Raw genomic sequence first — 23,929 nt, 5'->3', positions numbered from 1 at the left:
AAGGTACGTAGGCCCAACGTTACTAGATTATTGCGTAGGCCGATGAGTGAGCGTCAGTCAGTGCAATGGCTGCCTCTTGCGCAGTGGCAGTGGCAGGGGAGCGTGACAGGATATAGTTAGGGGATGCTGCGGTTAGGGGATGCCTTAGGGTCGAAGATAGCGGGGACTGCACAGGCGTCGCGGTGGCGATAACTAACGGTGCTAACGGCGTCAACATATGCGGTGGTCGGGCGTATTGGGTATTTACGGGTTATGACGCGTGCACGATGTTCATGGTGTTTGACTTGGGCTGCGGGTAACGGTGAACTGGCCGAACGAGTAGGAGATTCTGTAAGTCAGCAGGAATGCATACTCTCTCGTCAAGGTCGGTGACTCGGGGCACTAAGCCCGAGCGAATCTAAGATGGGTCTGCCTGCAGGGGTGGTAGAAAGGCGGGAAAATTGAATTATGAGTGGGCTTCCGTGAGCTCTTCAGGTATGTTACACATTCCTAGGCATTCCAGTTTGGCAGTGGGAGTGCTTTGAGGATTATAAGGGCTGTTTCGTAGATTTTTCGGGTAGGCAACTGACCTTAGATAGTTATGTTTCTTTTTTTTTTCTTTTTTTTTTTTTTTTACGAAGGCATGAGTTAGTCGGAAACGCTCGGATTCGGTCACTCCCTTGCTGCGGGCTGTTTAATGCAGTATGTATACCTGCATAACATTTATTCATTCGACTCATCACGCCCAACACAGATTCGCAAGCGGACGCACGTTCGCGGAGTTCGCCCATCTCGCCGGCCCATCCTCGTTTTGCAGTTAATTAATTTCACTTTAATTATTCTTTAAACTAAATAAAGCCTGGGTAAAATATTATTTTTATGAGAAATGCTTAATACGATGCAAAAAAGCTATTTTTCAACTTTCTCATCATCACGATTTTCATTGTTCCACAAATACGGCGAGAAGTGAAGCCACGGCTGGGAACATTGTGCACAACTTTTTTCGTGATTTTTTGTTGGAATTTCTCCACATGGTGGTCGAGAAAGCTCGCGCCGTTTGTTGACAACAGAAACGACGTGGTTTTTATCGCTGTTGAGGCGCACTGACTGCGTTTTAAAGGTGCGTACGAATGTTTGGCTTAATGTGACAGGGCTTGTTTTATAGTCTTTACTCGTTGTTACTTGTCCGTTTCGATAAGCGCTGTCAACCTCGGCAATCCTTTGTGTGTATGTGTGTATACGAAGGCCCAGAGTTGGTTAAACAAAGCCCCGTTTGCTGTCCCTACAGTGGAAGACCCTGTACGGCTTGCCAAATGAAGTCGCAAAGGCCTGACACGGGAAGGGGAGGAAGCCGCGGAAACTGGGGCGGTAAGTCGGACCCATGGCTGCTTGTTGCACCGTGCTACATCCCACTCAATACGAAAACTGCCATGTTATTTCCTAAATCTCTAAATTCTTCACAGAGCAAAGACAACAGCCCAGGAACATGAAACCGGGCAACCCCGAAAAGCGAAAAGTATACGTAGCGGGCATTGGCCCTGACGCAAAAGAGGTAGGTGAAGTTTTATCTTGTATGTCGAGTGAACATTTTGGGCTGGCTTTTCGCGGGAGCATCAATTTTATTTACTGACCGGGGTTCCTTGCAGGATGACATTCGCCAGGTTTTCGAAAACTACACGGTAGAGCACGTGTATATGAGATTCGAAGGAGAGAAGAAGGCGTAAGTAAAATGGGCTAACTAGCCCCGACCCCGTTTTTTTTTTTTTTTTTTCTAATCGAAGAAGCCGTGCGTATTGCATGATCATGGGGTGTGCTTTCAGACGTAATTAAGGTTTGCGTATATTCGTGAGTTGATCCTAGCAACTGCCATTGGCTGAGCTCTTTGTTTTCGCCACCCTTAGCCTTGTTTTGAAGATAGGGAAACTGGGTTAGAGATTTTTGTTTGGTTTTATTGACGTCCAAAGTGGCCAACGAGTTACGTAGCATATATGGAAAATGTAGAAGCTAGAGCTTGTTGGTAGTTCGTTGTCAAAACAAGGTTGCATCTGGCAAAGACAACTTTTATCCCCTTTTAACGAAGAGTTCAAGTTTACAAAGTTTAACGCCCCAGAGCAGCATCTTGGCAATGAGGTGTGCCTAATGGAGGACTACGGGTTATTTTAGTCCACCTAGGGATCTTGGTAATGTGTGCCAAAACTCAGCACGTGCAGAGCACTTTAGGGGCCCGGTTTGTCACCGTAGCTTGTCCACAGTCACGTTATCTAGTCACCGCTGTCACACGGCGTGACGCACCCAGCCAGAGTCCCACGGTGTCACACACCCAAACAAAGGCTTCAGAAAGGCACTCGCGTGTCTCTAGATTTAGTTCATGATTGACAATCCAGCGCGCAAAAACACGGCACAAAAAAGAACGAGAGTTAGACAGGACAGCGCTGCACTCACAACTGATTTATTTTGAAGAAAACATTGGTCATATATACAGATCAGTCTCCCACGTGGCGGTAAATTATTGCACCCGATAACCACAAACAAAAAAACGCAATCATTAATCGGTTTGCACATGTGTAGTCTTTGGTTTACTTGGTTATGCAAAGGTGTCACTCAGATACGCGTATTCCCGGTCATGCAGCACTATTGAGGGCATACTTATACAACGGTCAGCAGCTCGTCTGATTTGAAAAGCCTCGATAATTTCCCGTGTTGTTTTATCTTTGTGTCTCGACAACACAGTGGTTTCATTAAAAAGCGGCTCACAATCGTGTTTGCAGCTGTGTTTTGCCAGGTGGCTGTGTGGATTCGTTTTAAATGAACGCTGGTGCTCGGACAACCTGGTGTTCAGACACCTCCCGGTTTGTCCCACGTATATATGTCCACACCGAAGTGGCAACATATACACGACACCCATTGCACATTTCACAAATGGGTCTGAATGATTTATCGGGCACACTTTTTTTGTATTCCGGGAAGCTAATCTTCGGTCAACCCTACTGCACAATTTTCCTAATTTATTTGGAGCCGAGAATACCATGTCGACAGCGTATCTTTTTGCCACGTTTTTTAAGTTATGAGAGAGCCGGTGCTTATACGGTATCACAACGGGGTATCTTTTTCTTTGCCTTGGTGGCTGCGTCACAGAACCTGCCGTATCTTTTCCTTTTATCCATTTGACTAACTTCTGCACGACCATGAGGAGAACATTGTCAGGGTAACCAGCCGTCTGCATTCTACTTATCTGGTTCGAGAAGCTGTCATTCAGCTGATGGTCACATGACTTTGAAAGGGCTGAGCGTAATGAAGAAAATGCGATCCCATTTTTGTGCAATCGGTTTGCACACATGTGCAAACCGATTAATGATTGCGTTTTTTTGTTTGTGGTTATCGGGTGCAATAATTTACCGCCACGCGGGTGCAATAATTTACCGCCACGTGGGAGACTGATCTGTATATATGACCAATGTTTTCTTCAAAATAAATCAGTTGTGAGTGCAGCGCTGTCCTGTCTAACTCCCGTTCTTTTTTGTGCCGTGTTTTTGCGCGCTGGATTGTCAATCATGAACATTCACCAACTCGCCCAAATCACAGTCCTCTTGATCTAGATTTAGCTTTCTGGCCAAACATAAGAGGACACTTCAACAAAAGGTTTATGTTCTCATAACCGTTCGAAACTTCAGGAACTACTTGCACTAGTCATGCATGTCTTCATTTTTAAGCGCAAATAAAACTTAAGGTATATTTGAGGCAAAATGTATGCACTTAACCTGCAGTCCTTGCGTTCGTTTAGTTAAGAATGCTCGTTGGGTTGGTTTTTATGATAGGAAGCGAAAAAAAGTGACTGCAGAAGAAAAAAATTTGATGCGTTCAAAATGACACCGAAAGGCAGCATGTGCAAGATGAAAACGAGCACAAAAAGAACAGAACTCCCACTCGTGCTGTTTAAGGCAGAACAAGAATATAAAGAAAAGGATGCGAGCTGTGCCGGGAGCAGGTGCGCGAGCACTGCGAAGACAGTAAAGTGGAATTTCATTGAATAAACTTCTGTTCCATTCATCAAGAGAGGAGTGAGACAGAGGGGGGAAGAAGGTGAAGGGTGGTAGCTAAGACCAGAGAACGGCACGCCAGCCCCTATGGTGAATCACTGCTCTGCACTTCAGACAGCTTTCACGTTGAGTGGAACGGCTTTAATTTCTGTAGTTTTTCACTTCCATAAAAAACAACTGCCGTTGCAGCCATGGTCAAACCTTTCTCCTTGGACTCAACAGCACATTGCCTTAGCCACTGAGCCAATAAACGTAGGGGAGGTCACGCCTTTTATTACGCCTTGCAACTGTGTTATGTATTCTTTCTCTGCACGGTACTGATCGTCAGCTCTAAAGGGAGCGTAAAGTGTAAACAAGTTGGCCTGCATTGGTAGAATAGAGCTTTGTGAACACAAACACATCACTCACTGCAGCAGGTGTTGCTTATTAATGCAGAAAATACCGAAAGCAGGCAAACAAGTGTTGACACATACGCTTTCCTGCACCACAATTTATTAAGGGATGAATCGCAAATGCACAGCGAAGCGTGATTGGTGGTTCTGAAACAAACACTGATACAGGGACTTGTAAACCGAAACTGAATGTATGTGGGAATGTGTGCAGAGCATGCACATTTTAAAATAGGCTGACCTCAGGTAGCTGACTACATGAAATGGGATGTGTCTGCACAAGCGTTAGGCTTTGCTTCTTTGAAATTTCTTGCCTTGCAATACCAGCGCATCCTAGAGGTGCACGTGGCTAAGCACGGAGCCTATCGTACCTACTTTAATGACTAGCATATATTTGTATGTACATACAAGAGACAGTGACAGAAGTCAGGGAATGTTAGTGCTATTGGCTAGCTGCCACTATGCGGCGGCTGCGAACTTCGTTGCTGGTCGTATTTTCTACAGTTTTTCTATTTTCTACAGTACGTATTTTCTGCAGTTTGCCCAGGTGGCAGCACATCCTTGAAATATTCTCAAGAAGGGAAACATAGGGGCGGGGCTTGACAACTGACTTAGCCTGGATGCTGCTGTGACAAGATTGCTTAAAAAGACCCTTTCTGGTTGGCTTATGGTCTTTGCGACAAAAGTTGAAGTGAATGTGAACAGGCTGTCAGGAAGATGGTGACGATCAATAATGTCAACCCTAGGGCAAAAAAAAGAGAAGAAAACTTCAAGTTCACTTATTTCTCAGGAGATGGCGCGTCATGTATACAAAAAATGCGGGCGCGCCGCAGTGAGAAAAACAGCGAAGTCTAACCTTTTATACCCAAGTCGGGCTTACCCTGACAGTGGACCGCTGCGGCCGTGTTGCGTTTTAAGGCACGACTTGACAACGGACCGCCAAGGGTTAATGTGCAATTGTGGGCTCTCGCTTTCCTCTCGTAAAATGAAAAATACATGAAACAGCGCCAGCCTTTAGTGCGCCTACAATAACAATATCGTGGCTTGCCACCAGACATGTTTCGTAATCTTGAAAAATTTCATTAAGCTTGGATCATTAGAGGATTAGTGTTGCTACTAGTCACAGTTTGAAAACCGCTCCTTTTGTGAGGAGCGCCAGTGTTTGCTGGAAGTGCTCATGCAGAGTACTAGTACTGCACCGTTGAGTCGTTGTAGTATTCACGCCTGCTTTGCATCCCTACCCTTGGAGTCTCATTTGTTTCACTGCTTTGCTGTTTCAGGCACTGCTTTGTCGTCTTTTCCACTGAAGCAGAAGCACAAGAAGTCTTGCAAGAGTCGTTCACGTTGAACAATCGCCCCATCACAGTTAAAGCTCCCACACCCAAGCCAGATGCTGGCACTGCCAATTCATCAGGCAGCTTTCGGGACCAAGGTGAATGTTCACAGTAATCTCCCTCTCCCCCCCTTCTTTTACCTCTCTTTTAGCTCTGATTCATAGTTAGGTTGTTGGGGCAGTTAGTGTAGGCAAAGCATGGTGTGCAATCTTCTTACAGTGCCTAATATCATTTTGGAAGCTGCTAGCACTTGGAATTTACTCAGGGCGCAGGAGCATTCAGCAGAGTACAGATTGGCTCCAGGAGCTGCAGTTTACATTGATAGTAAAGAATTAAATGATTACAAGAGCAAAGGATATCACTTGGGCAAAGGTGTGGCACAGTGGCTAAAATTGTATGTTCTTTACAAATGCTAGTAACGCATCTTCTTAAAGTCATGTTTCTGTGGTTTTTGGGCGAATGCTCACAATGTTGCACATAATAGCATTTGCTATACCCGCCGCGGTGGCTCAGTGGCTAAGGCGTTCTGCTGCTGAGCACAAGGTCGCGGGTTCGATTCCCCGCCGCGGCGGTCGCTTTTCTGATGGAGGCGAAAAGCAAAAACGCCTGTGTGTATGAGATTTCGGCGCACGTTAAAGATCCCCAGGTGGTCAAAATTAATCCGGAGCCCTCCACTACGGCGCGCCTCATCGCCTGCGTTGCGTCGGTGCGTTAAACCCTACAATCAATGAATAGCATTTGCTATTATGTGCAACTATAATTTGTGTAGTGTCGGTCTTCCATGTATACAGAAGCTGGTATTTTACTTAGTTTGGAACATAAGGAAATTCTGAACTCAACTGGAGGAAATTATTTTAACCTGGCTCCTTAATAAAGGCCAACCGCAGTCAAAATAAAGGCCAGTCAAAATAAAGGCTCCTTAATAAAGGCCAACCTCATGAAAACTTTATTTTCATATAGTCTGCCTAAATAGACTGCAAGACACAGACAATGACAGCTGAAATACGGTGCAAATGACCATCAGAAATGGGAGATTTTGAAACCGAAATTGGGAAGAGTGGGGCCATTACGGTTTGGCTGAAGTGACGTTGCAGCCGGCGAGTGAGCGGCCATCTGACCGGAGCAAACCCGAGCATCCGACCGGAGTGCTTGCAGCAGTCCTAAAAGAAGCGTGCCCAGCGGAGCTCAAACCGGTACTCCGGCCTTACCGAAGGACCAAGCACCCAGCCGTCTGCAATGTCGCTTCCGTTTCATGGCTGTTTGGGTGATCTGCTAGCAGGGGCAGTGTTGTCTGTGATGGAACTATTTTAAACGTTTCTAACTAATTTACAATGTGTTTCATGGGGCTACGAGTCATGTGCCAGTTTATTTGATGGTGCGTATTCATACCTGCCAACTCTTCCGAATTTTCCGTAAAGTGTACAAATTTTGACCCGTCTTACGATTTTGCGAATCGTGCATGGAATTATACGAATTTTTGAAAAAAATGGAACCATCTATCTAAACGACACTGTGGTACCTGCGCCGCCACGAGAAAGCAATACGTAGTGTTATCACCATCTGCGAAGCTGCGATTTCTGTCGTCTTCTCGGGGTGGGCTACGCATCCATATCCAGAACTCACTGCTACCTCGGCAAGCCTGCTTCTAGCATGTTGTTCACGGGCCGGTTACGAATTCTGTGTTCATGGCGCTCTTTGTACGACTGCTGCGTCCTGTGCAGTAAGGCCCGTGGTACAACCACGGTAGTTGCTTTGTTGTGCAATGGCGGGCTCGAAGCCACGAAAGCACTACCAAGTGTTCTCAAAATCGTACATATCCGAATTTGCTGCCCTTCCCAATGGAGCTGCTGCTCATTACTCTTCAACACTGACGGTTTTCACGTATGGTTCGGAAAACGTGAGAACGCGTGTCAGAAAACGTGAATCCTTTTAGACTTAAAAATTAGTGTGCTGCCCACCACTTTCCGCAGTCCGCAGATATTCCGAATTTCCGTGTCACCAGGTTGGCAGGTATGCGTATTGTACATTCAAAAGTGAAAACTCCCGTGTGTCTATATTTCGGCGCACGTTAAAGATCCCCAGGTGGTCTGCATTATTCCGGAGCCTTCCACTACGACGTGCCTCGTAGCCCAGGTGTATACCTTCGGTGCGTTAAACCCCTCAGTCAATCAATCAAATTTGAGCGCAGTTGGTCAAGCTGTGAACATTATGCTGTGGGATGATTGCCATCTGAAGTTGCATCTGAATACACATCATGAGACCTTGTTGTTATTGAAAACTTTGACAAAGCCTTTTAAGATCCCTTCATAGCAAATGCTCGCACAAACTCTTGCTTCTTGCTGTCAGCTATTCGTTTAAAATGCTTTTCATTCAAAAACATCTCCGTGCAGCAACAGCACAGGCAGTTGCTGCTGCCTTAGAAGTGTTGAAAACCACATTCATCTGTGTTCAGATATTGAAAGCCAACATTACTGTATGGTCTGTTTATTGTAGTGGCAAGACCTCTCTGACAGAAGTTACCTAATTATGTAGTGATAAAATGAAAATGGCTTGAAAGGCTTCACACAGATTTGCTGCCATCCACATTGCTGTCTCTCTTACATGTTTTACAGGTCCTAAGGAGCAAAGTGCTGACAAGGAGAAGGAGCTCTTTGTGGCTAACCTGCCAAATAATATTGAAGAGGTCAGTGCTGCTGTACTTGCGTACATTCTTTTGTGGTCGTGTTTGTGTACATTGGTATAATGGCTGCATTACATACCAGCCCCATTGCATGCTGTTTAGAGGAGGAGCATTGAGAGGGAAAATGGAGTTCCCATTTTTTGTTCATGTATTGGCCTTCATGTCACCATGCCTGTCATTAACTAATTTGCATAATTTTTTTCTGGAACACTTATTAGTGTTCACGCCTTAGGCTGATTCCATGTTAAACTTGGCATGTGCATCAAATTTGCCGTTCATTGGTTAATTTTCGTTAATAAAATTCGAGCAGTATTGACCCGAATGTAGGCCATATTTAGTGAGCGCACCTGTATGAGGATTTTTCTGGGGATATTTCCTGCTCATTTTTTACTTTTTTCTTTTGCTAGAAATGATTAAAGTTTCTGACAAAATAATGTCACTACTTGTGGCTACTGTGCTATCATTTCCTTGTAAACACACTGTTTTTCCATCAAGCTGGACTCAAGGTTTGTCTCTGGCATGTATTCAAATGTTACTGGGGTTGAATAGAGGGTTTTCATTGTTTGTTGAGTGCATTAATAACGCCGGAACAGAGCCTGTGTGGTGCAAAAAAAAAATTATTTTCCCCCTTTTTTTTTTCTCCCCACAGGGAAACCTCATGACACTTTTTGAAAGCTATGGTGTTGAAAAAGTAGTGCTCAAGAAGCCAGAAAACAGGAAGCCGTAAGTGCGCACTTGCATGGCATAATATGGTCTTCTTGGTGTGCAGGTTCCTGACGAGCGCTCGGCGTCTCCATGTGTCAGGCCTTCTCAGGAATCCTAAGTTAGTTACGAACAAGTGTGCACACTAAAGAGCAGATGCTTTGTCTCTCCCATGCTGGGTTGCTGTACAGCTAATGACAACATCAGTGCCACATACCCGCTTTAGGCCCTTGCTTTGGGTGTGTCCTTGAGACAGCTTTTACCTTGCTGACACAGCTACAGAGGGGAGGGGTAGCACAGGGCTGCAAAGTGTGTTCACCAAGAAAGTGAAAAACCAATGGTAATAACGTGAAAATATTTCACAGTTCATGAAAAATTTGACGGTGTAAAATGGCATTTTGGCGTGCTATTCTATCAGCAATACGGCAGTGGTTTGGGTGACCTGCTGGTAAGGCTGCAAAGCTAGCGAACACAATAGATACACAGTATGCGTTCTGTGAAGTGGGCGGTTGTTTACTTCGTTTAAGTGTGTCAGTTTGCAGAAGAGGAGCGTACGTATATATCTTGCATAGTACTGATAGAACTGAATGGCTACCGTCGAAGTGGGCAAGGATATGCAGCGTAACTTTCCTTGGTGGTAAACCATCGATGCATTCAAGATCTGCGTCATATATGCCTACGAAGATCCAAAGGTGGTCGTTTAATGTGCAGCCATTTTGTATGGCGTGCTCGCGAGGGCGAGTGCTTCCTTAGTTCCCTAAACAGCACATTTGAATTTCAGAGTGTTACTAAGCATCTTGTTTGTTACCTAAATTCCTTTGTAGCTTTTACAATAGCGAAGGTTTAATACTTGCATCAGATGCAGTTTATTGAACGGTTGCATCACTTTCTCTGTTGGTTTCTTGTTTGCTTCAAAAATAAGGAATAAACGTTTTTGTAGATCAGTCAGCCCTTGGGAAGAGTCCTCATTGCAGGACCCCTTGTGGTCTTGTGATTTCTTGGGCTCTCTTCATTAGCCAAAGTTGGTCGTCAAGGTCCGAGCTGCGCAGTGCTCTCTCCCTTTGTCAGGGGAGGGGAAGGGCAGCGGCGTAAGGGTGGGTTCTCTAATTACAGCACCACATAGTATGGTAGAGGATGCCTGGAGCCTCGCAGAAGCGGCATTGCAAGGAGTAGAGGGTGGGGGCGTAGATGTGGGCTCTAGTGGGGTTGTGAAAGGTGTTAGTTTGGATGCCTTGGAGGTGGTGTTCTTGTTCCTTAGTGAGGTCTGTGTGCGCGGGGGCTATATTGTTCATTCCCGACAATAATGCTGTGTGGTCTCGTGGAAAGGCAATAGGGGACAGACCTACCACTGCTCGCCGAAAACCTGGCTTGCCCTGTGGGTCAACTCACGTGCACACCAGTGGGCAGCTTTCTTGCCAGACACGACGGAAAGGGGCGGGAGTCCAGTTGATCCTTACGTGATGTCGGAGAGGATGCTGTAGAAGAATTTTTCGGGCAAGTCGTGATACGAAACCGCTGGAAAAGGTTCTACATTCTTATTGGCTGTCTGCGATGATTATTTCAGCAGAGGTTTGTGCCATGACTTCAGAAATAAATAATCCTGCAAATGCTCACAGGTTTGCATTCCTGACGCTGCGGGACAAGGCGGCAGTTGCAGCTGCAGTGAACGAGATGAACAACCATCTCTTCTGGGGCAAGAAGCTCTCCGTGGCATTGTCAGGGCAGAAAGCTGGTGAGTCTAAAAACGCGCAGAGAAAAGAAATCCCATGCAAACATGCAGGCGAATTTTTTTTTTGTTCAGGCTTAAAAAATGTCGCTTTGGTCAACCTGAAGTGTGGTACTGGTAAAATGGCCAGGTATTGAATAGATTTAATCAAAAACAAAGTCGAGCATTTACATGGGAATGTGTGCGTGTGTGTGCGCGTGTGTGAATGTGTGCACGCACATGCAAGCCTTGAATGTCACCACCCCCACATGAACTTCCTGGCTACTGTGCCCCCACCTTGTCTGTACCCTCTCCACACCTCGTTGAGACAAGGTGACTAATGGCCTTCACTTGGTAGAGTCAGCAGGAAATCGTTGTAAGTGATAAGAGTGCACTGCTTTTTAAATGGCTTTTGTGGTAAGGATTATTGCATAACCGTGATTTCAGTTAGCTTGTTTTTTGGCTTCAACAAGGGGGCGTAAAATTTCGTTCATCTCTTGCATGCACTCAGAGGGACCTAAGAAGAAAAAAGGTATGTAATATCGCTAAACAGCGCAAGGCCTTTGTTTTTCTTCATTCCGATATTTCTTTTTTCGTAACTTGAATTGCTTTTTTTTTTTGTGCAGCCTGTTGTAATTTTATTTCTGTTTAAAATCGGCAATTAAATGTGCTTGAAATTTTTGTCCATAGGCCTAAGCAGTAGTGCCTTGCTAATGGAGCTACAGTGGGAGTGGTTTTATTTGTTGCCAGTTTTATCTTTATGGCTGCCACGAACCCAGAATCAGTATTGGCTGTGCAGGTTGTAGGGTTTTAAAGACTACTGTCGCAATGTTTTCCATATGTATTGATAAGCCGCCTGCTACGGTACAATTTGTAGCCCAAGTGCAGTTTGATTGCAGAAAATCCCGAACGTAAAGTCCGTAGGTTAAAGAGTGCCCCTTTGCAGGACCCCCGGGCACATCTGGCCAGCCCTACAGAGGTTCACAAAACGGCAGCGCTACTCCTTCTGAAAGCGGCGCTCCGGATGAGTCGTGGGACAAACCGCTGGGACCACCCGTGTTGAGTCAGCCCACCGGCATCGTCGATTCACCTCCATCCGATGACCCTCCGCCTCTGAGTCGTGTTGTGGCCGACCATGGGCAGGGCGATGGTCCGCCAGCGCTGGTCCGCCCAGCTGGCGATGGTCCGCCATCGCTGGTCCGCCCAGCTGGCGATGGTCCGCCAGCTGGGGGTCGGGCTTCAGCTGCGTCTTTTAACGGGCCGGCCCCTCTGTATCGCATGACCAATGGGGCACCATTACTTGATAGCCCGCCCGCCTTAGCCCGCATCTCTGGCCAAGAACCCCAGGGTAAGTTCTTAGGAAGCGCCCAGCATCCTGTTAAAAGGACTGAACACGATGGCATGAAATGTACACCGGCACACTATAGTACGCTTGATGGACGTTTTGGGGCTGGTTTATGCGAGGTTGGTGTACCATGATTTGGAACCGCATGAACCCGCTTCTCGTTTTAGCCATGCTGGAGGCTCAGTTCAAACATTTTTTTCTGGGTTTATATTGTGTAAACTGCGTTACACTGGTGATACAAAAACATAGCATGCATAATCGATGAATCTCCGTGTTCATAACTTTATTACGCTTTGCTTCACTGGTTTCAAAATTTGAGTCATGCACTGAGTCACATTGGAGGCTTTGAAGCGTATTGGCCCCGAGGACATACCGTGGCGCCACCTACGAGTGACGTCACTTGTAGGACGGCGAATCATGCTGTCGTCTGCTAGAACACATTTCCTGTGCTTGTGCGACCGCATGTTTTTTGTTGTGGCCACCGCGTGCCCCCTCCTCGCGGTTTTGATGCAAATTACAGAAGAAAGTTGTCTACAGATCAAATAATTCGGGCAAGCAATCAGCGGCTCGCTTGTTGCCGACGGCACCGCCGTGGCTGGGCAGTTGCTACCATCGCCACCGACAGCTTGTACGCAGCCAGCTAACGCCAAGGACAATGCAATTGGTGCCGAGAAAAGTACGCTGTTAATTCATTATGAAATACTTGCGACGTGACATGTGCGCAACTGTGTGTGCAAGAAAATAGACCTTGCAACAGCGACAGAAACGTGCCGCTCAGTTGTGATATCACCCTGCATACTGCGCGCATTGCCTGGTAAATGACTACGGGAGACTGGTGAGCGGATTGCTTTGCCGCACAGGCTTAAAAGTGCTGGTACGGTCTGCACTTTGGCTTAAACAGTGCCTATTTCCCCTCCAATGTTTTTTTTATTATTATTATTATTATTTACCCCCTGATTTTATTAACGATCACTAGTACTCTGTACTGCTGATATGTTTACTTTTCGCGACAACTTGTCCGCAATGTACGAATGGTATTAAAGTTTTTAACTCCTTCGAGCGGGTTTAGACATGGCTATGTTTATTTTTAATTAAGACCTCTGAAGCATGGGCTTTTGTCTGTTTACAATGAGCCTGCGCTTTTCTCTAGCATCAAGTTTGAGAACTCATGGTGGCTCACAGAAAGCGCGGTTGCGTACGACGCGAAACACATCGTGGGGTAAGTTTAAGAATTGGGGAACGAAGCGTTGGAGGCCCCCAAGAAGTTTGGGGAACCCAAAGCAACACAGAAGAGGGTCTTCTCCAACAGCTAGCTCGCCGCCGGTTCTGGATGCACGGAGTTCAATGTTGGGAACTTTAGGCCTAGCGTCGCGGCCTATATTTCATCGCCGCTATCGTTACAGTCGCGAATGACAGTCCCTAACACAACTTTTCACCCCCACAGTCACCCCCTTTCTCGTATGTGGAAGTTTGTATCCGTGGTGACCGCCATTTGAGCGATCGATGATCAAGATACCTGCCACGGCCTCGGCTGGTCGGCGTAGATCGCGGCAGATATTTGAGCATCGCCTTGAAAATCGCAGCTGATGTCACTAGGTGGCACAATTTTTTACCACACTAACATCTACTTTCGTGAATGTGGACCTCCTTTTCTGCGATCAGTGTGATTTTAAAAAGCAGCAACAAGGTGTTGCTGTCGCGACCTACGTCGGTTCGAGCCATCAGTGGGCAGGCACGGCGGACGTGTGTGCAGAGCATTTCTGCGGGCAGTAAACGCTTCATGATTTCCTGCTTCACCTATTTCTTGAGAACGACAACCAAAATCTAGAAATTTAGCTTGGTGATTGTCGTAGCCGAGCTAAATGTTGATTGGGGAAACAAGCCGCAGCTTACGCTTACACCGGGATCAGTCGCATACGTCCGCATACCACGCTCAAGTCGTTTGCGGGCAGCCTGCCACGGTTATAAAGTCCCCATGAGGTCAAACTACGATTCACGCACTGATAACTTCAAACGCCGAAAATTAGCAGGAAATCACTTAGAAAGCGTGTTTTAAACGAAATATCACGCACTGCAAGCCAACTACGCAGCAAGGTAGGAACGGGGATCCTACAAGTGACGTCAAAACGATCGCAGCGCCGGCCTCTCCAGTGGTGGCCCTCGTGGCCAGTAATGATAGCAATATGGGTAACATACGGAGCTTGTTTCCAGGTGCAATTTTTCAGTTTATGTAGGCTGTGCTGAAGGAAACCCTGCCTTTTTTTCTGATTCTATATATCTGCTCTTGAAAATGCACTACAGGCACCACAGCCCACAAGCAGGTGCACGAAGTCTTTGTTGGAAATCTGAGGGCAGACACCACTGAGGTAAGTTCCACGCCGCCACGTGCTTCCCCCTACACTTTTGCGTGCCTTTTAGAGGATTGGCTCTTTCAAAGTGGCAGTGTGGTTTATTTTTTTTGTGTGTGAACTGCAGCCAGTGGTTTCAAAGCTTTGTGGGTGTGTGAGTGTGAGTGAGTGCTGTTTCCGTGGAAATAATGCATACTTCTGCTCATTACTGGCTGTGTGTGTAGCGTCCCTTTATGCGAATCCTTGTCAGTACACTGCAACAGGCTTTAGTTGTCACAATGTTGGGCTCTTTCTATGAAGACTGTCAAAATTTTTCTCATTTGGTTCAGCATTATGGACTTGTGCACTGGTTTGTCCTATTAGCTGGCCCTCACACTGAAAAAGGGCCACAGCATCTGTGCTCAAATATGCATTTTTTTTTTTCAACCTTAAAATGCCAGAGAATTTTCTCTGCCGCAGTTTGGCAACAAAGTTTCGTTGTCATTATCATAATTGCATTCAAGTCGCTTCCTGGTGTGAATGCATATGAGCAGTTAATCCAGAAAAAAAATGTTTGTTCTCAGGATTCATTGGACGAGCATATAAACAAAATTTTTGTGCTGATTTTTAGGACGAAATAAGAGACATCTTTGCCAAGTATGGAGTGATCAGCATCTTCATGAAAGGGAGACCACCGAAACCGTAAGTAGGCTGGAAAAACGAAAACAAACTTTTCTCTTGTAGCAGTTAAGATGGCTGCCCATCAAGAATGTTCCATAAAAGCGGTTTCTTGGCTTGCGTGCTACAAAGACCTGGTATACTGAAGAAAAGCGTTTTGTTCACACGAATGTAACTAGCACAAAGGGGCACATTTATTACTGAGTATGCGAGTTTGTAATCTGCTGTAAGGGAGGGGCTTAGTGTGTTTTACAGAGACACTGAAGTGATGTCTAAACATTAGGAGGTTACTTTTGCAGATTTAAGCCTGAAGTCCCTAGGCCATGTTCCAACTAATCTGATAGCATTTACACGAATTTTTGTAGTGGTAAAATCAGTTTTAAAGTGCTGTTCTCCTTTCTGCGTCCTCCTCTCTGATTTCCTGTAACGTTTCCTATACGCGCTTTCTTTTTTATGTTGGCTTTCCTGATTGGCTTGAACCACCAAAACTACATTCTAGCATAAATGCTTGTAGCAGTTATAACTTGACAAAACCGCAAATGCATAGGTACGAACTTTTAAGCTTCGGACATTGTCCATTCACTTTGCAAAGACTTTGCGCGTAGTTTCACGTCACTGCTGTAGTTATTGCGGCCACTGCAGATGGTGCATGGTATTTTTTCTTTCTTCAGCTTTTACAAATTAAATGCTGCTTTAATGCCAACTAAACTGTGAAAAATATGTTTATTTTATCTTGTCTATGGAATACAGGCATGAACAGAAGTTTGGCAAATTCTCTTGGACGAGGGTCCTGAAACAATTTTTCTTACTTTTAAAGTAATTTCAATAAAACGTCAATCTGGACACTTTTCCCCCCTGATTTCAAATGGTAAATTATTTGACAAGTCAGTAGATTAGTTATCAAGATAGTTTGGGATATCTGTCAAACTCAGCGAACAGTAGAAGAAAAGTATTAGTAAAAAAAAAATCTAATTTGCACATTTTCCAATGCTATGAATACTTGCACAAGTTTTTTTTTTTTATGCATCAAGGGAGTGATTTTACAGATCATTAAAATTGGGTGCTCAGCCGCGCTTTTGTCACCTATGCTGGTGGCATTGTCTGTTGCAAACTGGCCCATACAAGAAACCTACTACCTATCCAGTGCACCCTGGTAGGGGACGTCAGGGTGTGGACGAACTGTGACTCGATAAATTTTTTGTCCCCAAGAGTACTTTAAGAGCTCTTTTAAAAGCTTTGGACACTTTCTGATGGTACTAGAACTCCTACATCACACGTCCTACGCTTGTTTGCACTAATTTCTTGCAACTGCCGGTGCTAGTTTCAAACTGGATCTGAAACAAAATTGGCATCGTCTGTTGAATCAGCCCTACTGAAAGTGTTGATTTCTTTTTTTTTTCTAGGCACGCATATTCTAAAACCTTTTTTATTCTTAATCATGCAGTTACTGATGCACATCTAAAAATTGTAAATTTCAGTCTTTGTGTTGGCTGTCTCAAAATATTCTCTTCAATTCGAACCTTTCTGAGCAAAATTATTAGTTGCTTTGATTTTGCTTCGAAAGCAAAAATCGCTATGCGCGCAGGCCTAGCAGCAAGCCCACATGTTAACTTCTAGCCTCAAGGCCTAATATTTCATGAGCCTTCTCAGTTACCCCACATAAAAAGTGCCGCCTAAAGTAGTGTGCTACCACCATGTTGAGGTTGCGGTCCCCTGTGCATTTCCCTGCCTCCCTCCTGTGCGCAGTGTGGCCTTTGTCGGGTTGGAGAGTGCCGCAAGTGTTGAGAGTGCCATTCGAGACCTTGACGGGAACTCTGTGGGAACACAGACAAACCTGGCGGTCCGCAAGGCAGATGGCCCCAAGCCAAAAGGCAAGCTACCTAAGGCCGGTATGTGTCTGCAAAGTTGAGATTCACTTGTCTAGTTATCACTCCCCTTTGAGTTCTGTGCCTGCGCTTAGGATTCTGAAATAGTGAAGCACGGTGTTGTGGAAGAGGGTTGCCTGCTGGAGACATTGAAGCACTCCCACCCCTACATCCTTTCTTTTGTTTTTGGGAGAAATTTTGAAATGTGTGAGCATTTGTTATGGCTGCTGGTTGGCTCAAATCATAACAACCACCCAATGCCCATCTGCCTGGTGAGGGAGACTCGCATAAGTGCAGTGGGAATTGTGGGAAATATTGTATGCCATTAAGCAATGGCCTCCTCACTACCTATTGGGGCTTAAACGTGGACTGAGAGGATGCAAATGGGCCCTCAAAGCAGGACCGGCATGGCAGTCTTCAATATGTACAATTTTCAGTTCTCAGCATACTTTACTTGCTGTGACAGCTTCATTATATTCAACAGAGAAGGACAGTGACAATTCTTTCTCTCTTTCTTTTTTTCTTTTTTTTCCTTCTTTTTCATCTTTTTTTTTTTTTTTTTTTTTAGTTTTGAGATTCCCAAGCTTTCTTAGCTGAGGCATCCTTGTGCTTATACATGTGACAGTATGTGCTCCTCTTTTTGAAAGAAGAGCATGCTTAAATTAACTCTTTCGTTACGGCAGAAAAACGGCCGATTTTGAGTGCTCCCACAAAATGTTTTTTTTCTCTTGAGCTACTGGACGCACTTAGCCTTGCTATGCATGAAATTGTAGCTAATAAATTTCTCTTCCAAACACAAAGCAGCAGTTTTGTTAAAGGTACGATTACTTACAGTTTATTTGTCAAGTAATCAGAAAAAAGCCCTCAAGAAAAGTATACGAAAAACACAAATCGGCAATTTTACCGAGTCTCGTTGCTTCACCCATCACTGCTGCTGGAATCAGAAAAATCGACAGCAGGAGCTGCCGAAGTGCTTCCAACAGCAATCCGACTGTGCGGAGCGCGGCGCGAACCCGACGCCATTTTCCTCCTAATCCCCTCTACCTTCGGTTCAAATTTCTCTTGCTACACTGCCACCACATGTGACACATAAACAAACGAAACCAAAACTGAAAGAGAAGTTGCCAATGAAGTTGCCAGATTTTGCGGGAGATTCGAAATCATCGGAAGCCGGCTTCCGATTACCTATGGCGCCGGAGTGGAAGAGTTCAGGGGGCCAGGCAGACAAAATGCAAGTTTGGTTGATTTGAAAGATCGCCTCGTTATTAGAATAACACTGACACCACTTTTAACCCAAACTTCACTTAGATAGGCTATATATAATTAGGAAAAAAGAGAATGGCCATGTGCGCCCCACCAGCTCATTTCCCACGCTAGAACCTATGACGTGTTATGGCCAGATGTGCGATTGGCTGAGGCCGGCAAAAGCAAATGCAGGTTAGGCAGCGCTTATAAGCTTGCAGAACGAGTGATTTTTCACCTAAATGTAATACATATTCATTTTATAGCAGCAAGGATGGCGGGGTAAACAATGGAAGTTATGAAAGTACACGTAAACATTGAAGCACCAGTGCGTACTGCTGTTAGTACTGCGCGCACTATACTTGTTATAGCTGCTTAACAGTGTGGTGCTTTGGAGTTGTCTCACACAACACTGGCCGATTGGTGTAAGCGACGTCGTCTTACGTGACCCTGTTTGTCAAGCATACCAAGTGTTTCACGAAACGACTACTACCAACCATTTAAAAAAAAACAAAAAAAACAAGCTATTTGCAAATACAATCAGAAACAAAGCAAGTGCGCACAGTGGTCCTGAACAGTATGGTGGTGCCATCTAGGAGGACTGATGGTAAACAAGGCGTTTTGCAGTTCGCTGCAGGCTAAACAGCGTACTAACGTTTGTTTGAACACCTGCTCTGGATATGTCATCGCAGACATCACGAAACACGCGACTGAGCAGGAGAATCAAAATTTTGGCTTAAATTGTACAATTTCTTAGTGAATAAAGCATCGTTTGCTGCCGGACATACGCTGGGGCCACTACAAAACACCAAATCTTCTGAACAAAACAAACTTGTATTTTGTCTGCATAGCCCCTTTAAATATACCTCAAGGCACAATGAAATGTCAGTAACTGTTATGTTATGGAAGGTACGATAGACTCATTAAACATTTTCTTACAGAAATTTTGTAAGGTAAGCGCACATTGTCAAGGGTCTTACCTATTGAAATTGTGCTTAATTAAGGCATTCTTATGTAGCTTGTGGCTTTGTAGAAAAACCTTTGGGTAGGTAGCCCAAGTAGCCTGCAGAGACATTTGAATGTGCTTATGTCTCTCAAGATGGGCTGAATTCGTTATGCTTTAAGACTCGGTTAGGCTCAGTGACAGAATAATTAGCAGGGGGACAGTATTGAATTCATGTTCTTCTATTGACTGCAATGTGAAGCTGGTTATTTTGATCGGCATTACGCTTAACATCCGTTTCTCCTTGCAAATTTTACCAACACCAGACCTATAAATTTAAAAAATGCATAAGAGTTCTAAATTTTGTATTTCCTGCATTTTCAGTTTGCAGATGCTGTGCTATTTGCTGTCTCTGGTATCTTTCTTTGCTCAGGGAAATCAGTGGCAGATTGGTCTCATTTACTTGTAGTTCTGTTGAACAAGCTTCGATTGACTTTCAGAAAGTCCTACCTGTACACATTGAGTGGTCACACAGCATGGCTTTTTTGATCTTTCCAGTAGCTTCTACAGTTCCATCTACTGGCCGGGACCCCTTCAGCAACGAGAACAAGCTTTTTGTGGCAAACCTCCCAAAGCAGGTCACAAAGGTATGGAAGTGTTCTATGTCACTGTGCTCTTAGATCAGTACTCCGAGTGACATTATGTTTACAAAACTTTTTTCTTTTCTAAGTAGGTGTTGTAATCTTACATTCAGGCTGCATTGACAGCTGGCTGAAAGTGTCTGCTAGTGCAAGAGCTCAGCTTCTGTATCTGAACTTGAAAAATAGTTCCTTGTCCTTAAAGTTGGAACTCGGCTGTTTTATCATTAGTTACTTTTTACCGTCTTCCTGTGGTTCTTCCTCTGTTTATCTATAATGTCTGGAGTTGGTCTGTGTGGCTGCAGTGGCGTCAATATGCAATTACACAATGGCGCACCAATTTTCGCTTGGCAGCTGAACTTGAAGTGCCTTGGAAGAGGTGGCTGTGCGGGCTACAGGACTTGGGTCTAAGCTTTGCGAATTTCTTAAAGTTATGTTTTTGGCACCTGCATTGTGTAATAAGACAGAACTTTGCGATGCGTGGGGAATAGCTGCGGTACATACGTGGTCGTCCTAGGTGGTAGCGTAAGAAGTATGCCTGAAAGGGTGTTCTCTGTGTGAAGTTTTTATATAGGGTAAGGGTCCTACTAAAAAGTGCCTGTTCACCACTTTGTAATCGCATTGCAGTATAAAGGGAGAAACAACATGCACTAGTGTTTGCGAGCGGATTGCATTCGCACCCGGGAGTTGGACAATTTTTTTTTTTTGTGATAATGTTTTGTTTGAATGAGTTTTGAAGGACCTCAGAAGTTTTCGTAAGGCAATAAGTGGAATGAGCTAGTTCAGTTGAGGCCTTAAGGGCCACTGAAGTGATTTGTAAACATTGCGGGATTACTAGCGCAAATTGTAGTCCGGAGTCCCCAAACCATGTTTCGACCACTCTGAGCGCATTTACACGAATTTATTTAGTATAAAAATCAATTCGAAAATGCTGTCCTCCTCTCTGCACCCTCGCCCATTTTCTGTGGTGTTTTCGTGTGACTTCAGGAGGGGATGACTTGGCTCGACTCGAGCTACTGCATGGCTCGCCGACCTTCCGGCAGAGTCAGTCGGCCCAGCGTTTAATTCGCCGGCTGCCGACGGGTCGTCGCAATTCGTTCGCTCAGTTAAAACGAAGCCACGATGTTTGTGAATGGAAGAATGTGCCTTTCTTTACTTTGTTAGTTTGTACACTGTATTTAGCTCCAAGTCAAGCTCGCTCCACACAAGCGCTGCACAAGGGCACATGCGACGCTTTGTTGACTGGTACGCTAGTGGGAAAATCTAAGGCCACTTGAAGGCAGGAGAAGAGTCAGCGAAGTCAATGTAGGTACTAAGGAAATAAAATCAACTGATACTTTTACCGTACAGTGTAAAACTAGGGAGCACGAAGCACTTTTTTGCACTGGGAGAACAAGCACAGCTGTCAGCAGCACGACCACACATCTGCGAACGCTTTTCCGTCTAAGAAATGCAATTGCTAGACATGTGAGATATTGTGAAAATTTGGGGGATGCTTACTGCACGAGCGCAAAACAACAAATAGTCACCTAAGCTGCTTGAAATGCTAAAACTAAATAAAAGTGTAAACTGATTATACATTATATACCTTATATTTCCAACGCTGCCAGCGCTGACCCGTGGCCGAGTGGTCTGCAGCGCTAGGTATGTTGTTTTGCAAGTCACAAGTTCGAATCCTCAAGGGTACATTCTTTTCGTTTTCGGCCTATGTTTTCTATACTGAGTTCACCATTTTTGGGCCGTAACGCTCACTGCTCCACGAACTGTTCACAGAATGCGCGCAGGCTGACACTGACGTGCTAGCGAGTTCTCGTTGGCGTGCTGTTGCCATAAGCACCGACTGCTTGCGGGCAGTGGGCACAGGCCAGAATCAACGACCCTTGGCCTGGTGCAAACACGCTTTTTACGATACAGGCATGAGTAAGGCAATCTCCGAATATGCGGGAAAAGCACATGGCATTTGACCGTCTGCGGGGACACGGAGGGCGTGCATCCACTGCGTAGGCATCAGCTAGTGATTGCTACGATTCCAAGCCATCGTGGGAGGCTTATCTTAGGCATTTTACATCCGACAACATGGCAGAAGCGCGGTACGACGATTACTGAGATATCGAGAATGCCCATCCGACGATGTCGTCGGATGTCAACCATGTTGTTTTACAGAACCGAAACCGAAACTTGTTTGAATGCTAACCTTGGGCATCGTCCAATCAAGGTTCATCTCCTCCCGTCGTCACAGCCTTTAGTTGGTGCGGCCGCCGCAGACCGTGCATGGTAGTTTTTCTTCTTTCGCGTTTTATAAAATAATTACAGACATATGAACCGGATAAACGATGAAAAGTGTGTTTATTTGAGCCAGTCTATGTAGTGCAAGCAAAACCGGGAGCTTGACAAATTCACTTCAAATGTCCCTTTAAGGGGGGACGTGGCTTTCAAAATCAACTTTTTTATTTCTTTGTGGATTTTGATGAAAATTAGCACAGCAACTGGAAATGCTTCCGTAATAACACCATAAAAATTTCAAACTAATATTTTGAAAACTTTTTTATGTATTAAATTTTCTTTCTGTTCCGCTTGTACCGAGCTTGAGCGGCTTATAAAACACGATAGAAAACTTGTTCGAAGTGCTTTGCATTCCCAAATGAATGGACGAGGTCGTGACAGTTTTAGAATTTTTTTTTTACAACACAATGTTTTTTAGTTTTAATTTTTAGTTTTAAGGTTAATGTGCAATAGGCATGTTGACTGCGAACGATTATTTGAATAAAAAAATCACAAAAAACAAATCTGGAAAAGCAAGAGTGTCACGACCTGAACAGTTCATCAAGGAATGTAATGCAAGAAACGAAATCAAAATAGACCCAGCGGTCACAAAAAAATCCCTGGTACAAGCGACGGAGGTGGCAAAAAAAACTGTTTTGAGAAAACGGCTTCCGAAGTTGCAACATAAATTTCACTTATCAAAAGTCGTCACGGCTGAAGCCTTTCATGTCCTTTTGAACATGGGACTTCTGGAATGCCTTGCCTTGAAATTGGAGTGCCTTTTATAGCCTTTTTCTTTCCAGAAAACATCATTTTCAGCTCCTCCGTGAAGAGTACATACCCCACTTTGCAGACTAAACGAAGGGGGAGATGGGTTTCAATGGGCTTTCAATGCAAAGTAGGTTAGCTGGTTGGCTGTATCGCACTGAACAGCCTCCTTTTGCAGTGTTGTCACCATGGCAACAAGTTGAGCATTTTTTTTACCTAAATTTGAACATTTTTGGCTTTTTTTAATGTTTTATCATCTTGCCTGGCACGCAACTTAGTACTCATACGTGCAGGTGTTCATTGCCAAAAGTTTGCATACCACAAGGATGAAAATGAGCTACTTTGAAGCTTGGTAGAGTATTCTGCACAACTCCCAACTTCAATGCAAGAGCATATTTTTTTACTACTTTTGACATTCAAGGCATCCAATATTTCTAGAAGCAAAGCCAGTATGCCCTAAGCAATGGTATCAATAATTTCCCTAAAAAATCACTGTTAAATGCTGCGACAGTAACGTACATTTTTAATGCAGAGAACATATTTTTATTCCTATATTACTAACTCAAACCTGTTTGCATGAAAATTACAAGTGCACGGGAAACGTTGCGCAATAAAGGCGATATGGCTCGCGCGCATCGCAGCGCACGCTTACCGCGACATATTTAACTTCAATTATACCTGATATGCCTGGTCAGGTCGCTTTTAAGATTAAATCTAACGTCGCAGGCTTTAATTACAACTACTGGCGTTCAATCGTAACCGGTTGCCTAGTCATGTGCTGCTCCAATGCGCGTCGGCTATGCCGCGCGCGCCGCAGCGTTTGACGCGTCGACCGTTTCTTTCCCAAGGCTAGCGAGCCCACAGTCAAAACACAGCAATAACTAAGCGTGTAAACATCGCAAACAAGACTAAAAGTTCACTTCACGAACCGCTATCGCAAGCGCGCACACCGCATCACCCTCCGGGGTCTGGCGACGGTAGAGTCACGCGCACCACGAAGCGTTCGATGACCTCCTCCTTTCGAGCCACACAACT

General features: G+C 44.9%; 1 protein-coding gene across 3 annotated transcripts in view; it reads left to right on the top strand.

The window, feature by feature from the left end:
* Positions 1 to 940: 940 nt before the first annotated feature.
* The window catches only part of LOC144170625 (uncharacterized), a 40,192-nt gene continuing 17,203 nt past the window's right edge, over positions 941 to 23,929 (top strand). The window contains exons 1-14 of one of the 3 annotated variants that reach the window (XM_077700537.1): positions 941 to 1,099; positions 1,268 to 1,347; positions 1,443 to 1,531; positions 1,626 to 1,699; positions 5,686 to 5,837; positions 8,352 to 8,422; positions 9,069 to 9,142; positions 10,738 to 10,853; positions 11,773 to 12,017; positions 12,051 to 12,174; positions 14,473 to 14,537; positions 15,130 to 15,200; positions 16,923 to 17,065; positions 19,785 to 19,873. In XM_077700537.1, coding sequence (XP_077556663.1) covers positions 1,293 to 1,347; positions 1,443 to 1,531; positions 1,626 to 1,699; positions 5,686 to 5,837; positions 8,352 to 8,422; positions 9,069 to 9,142; positions 10,738 to 10,853; positions 11,773 to 12,017; positions 12,051 to 12,174; positions 14,473 to 14,537; positions 15,130 to 15,200; positions 16,923 to 17,065; positions 19,785 to 19,873 — 1,368 coding nt within the window. In that variant the 5' untranslated portion in view covers positions 941 to 1,099; positions 1,268 to 1,292. Of the gene's footprint in view, positions 1,100 to 1,267; positions 1,348 to 1,442; positions 1,532 to 1,625; positions 1,700 to 5,685; positions 5,838 to 8,351; positions 8,423 to 9,068; positions 9,143 to 10,737; positions 10,854 to 11,772; positions 12,175 to 14,472; positions 14,538 to 15,129; positions 15,201 to 16,922; positions 17,066 to 19,784; positions 19,874 to 23,929 lie in introns of all 3 variants that reach the window. The other 2 variants (XM_077700536.1, XM_077700535.1) reach the window with 2 other exon arrangements.

The sequence above is a fragment of the Haemaphysalis longicornis genome, unplaced genomic scaffold (assembly GCF_048455015.1).
Source record: "Haemaphysalis longicornis isolate Haplotype H1 unplaced genomic scaffold, Haemaphysalis longicornis Haplotype H1 scaffold_2, whole genome shotgun sequence".
Taxonomy (NCBI): Eukaryota; Metazoa; Arthropoda; class Arachnida; order Ixodida; family Ixodidae; genus Haemaphysalis; species Haemaphysalis longicornis.
This window is presented reverse-complemented; position numbering and strand designations above follow the sequence as displayed.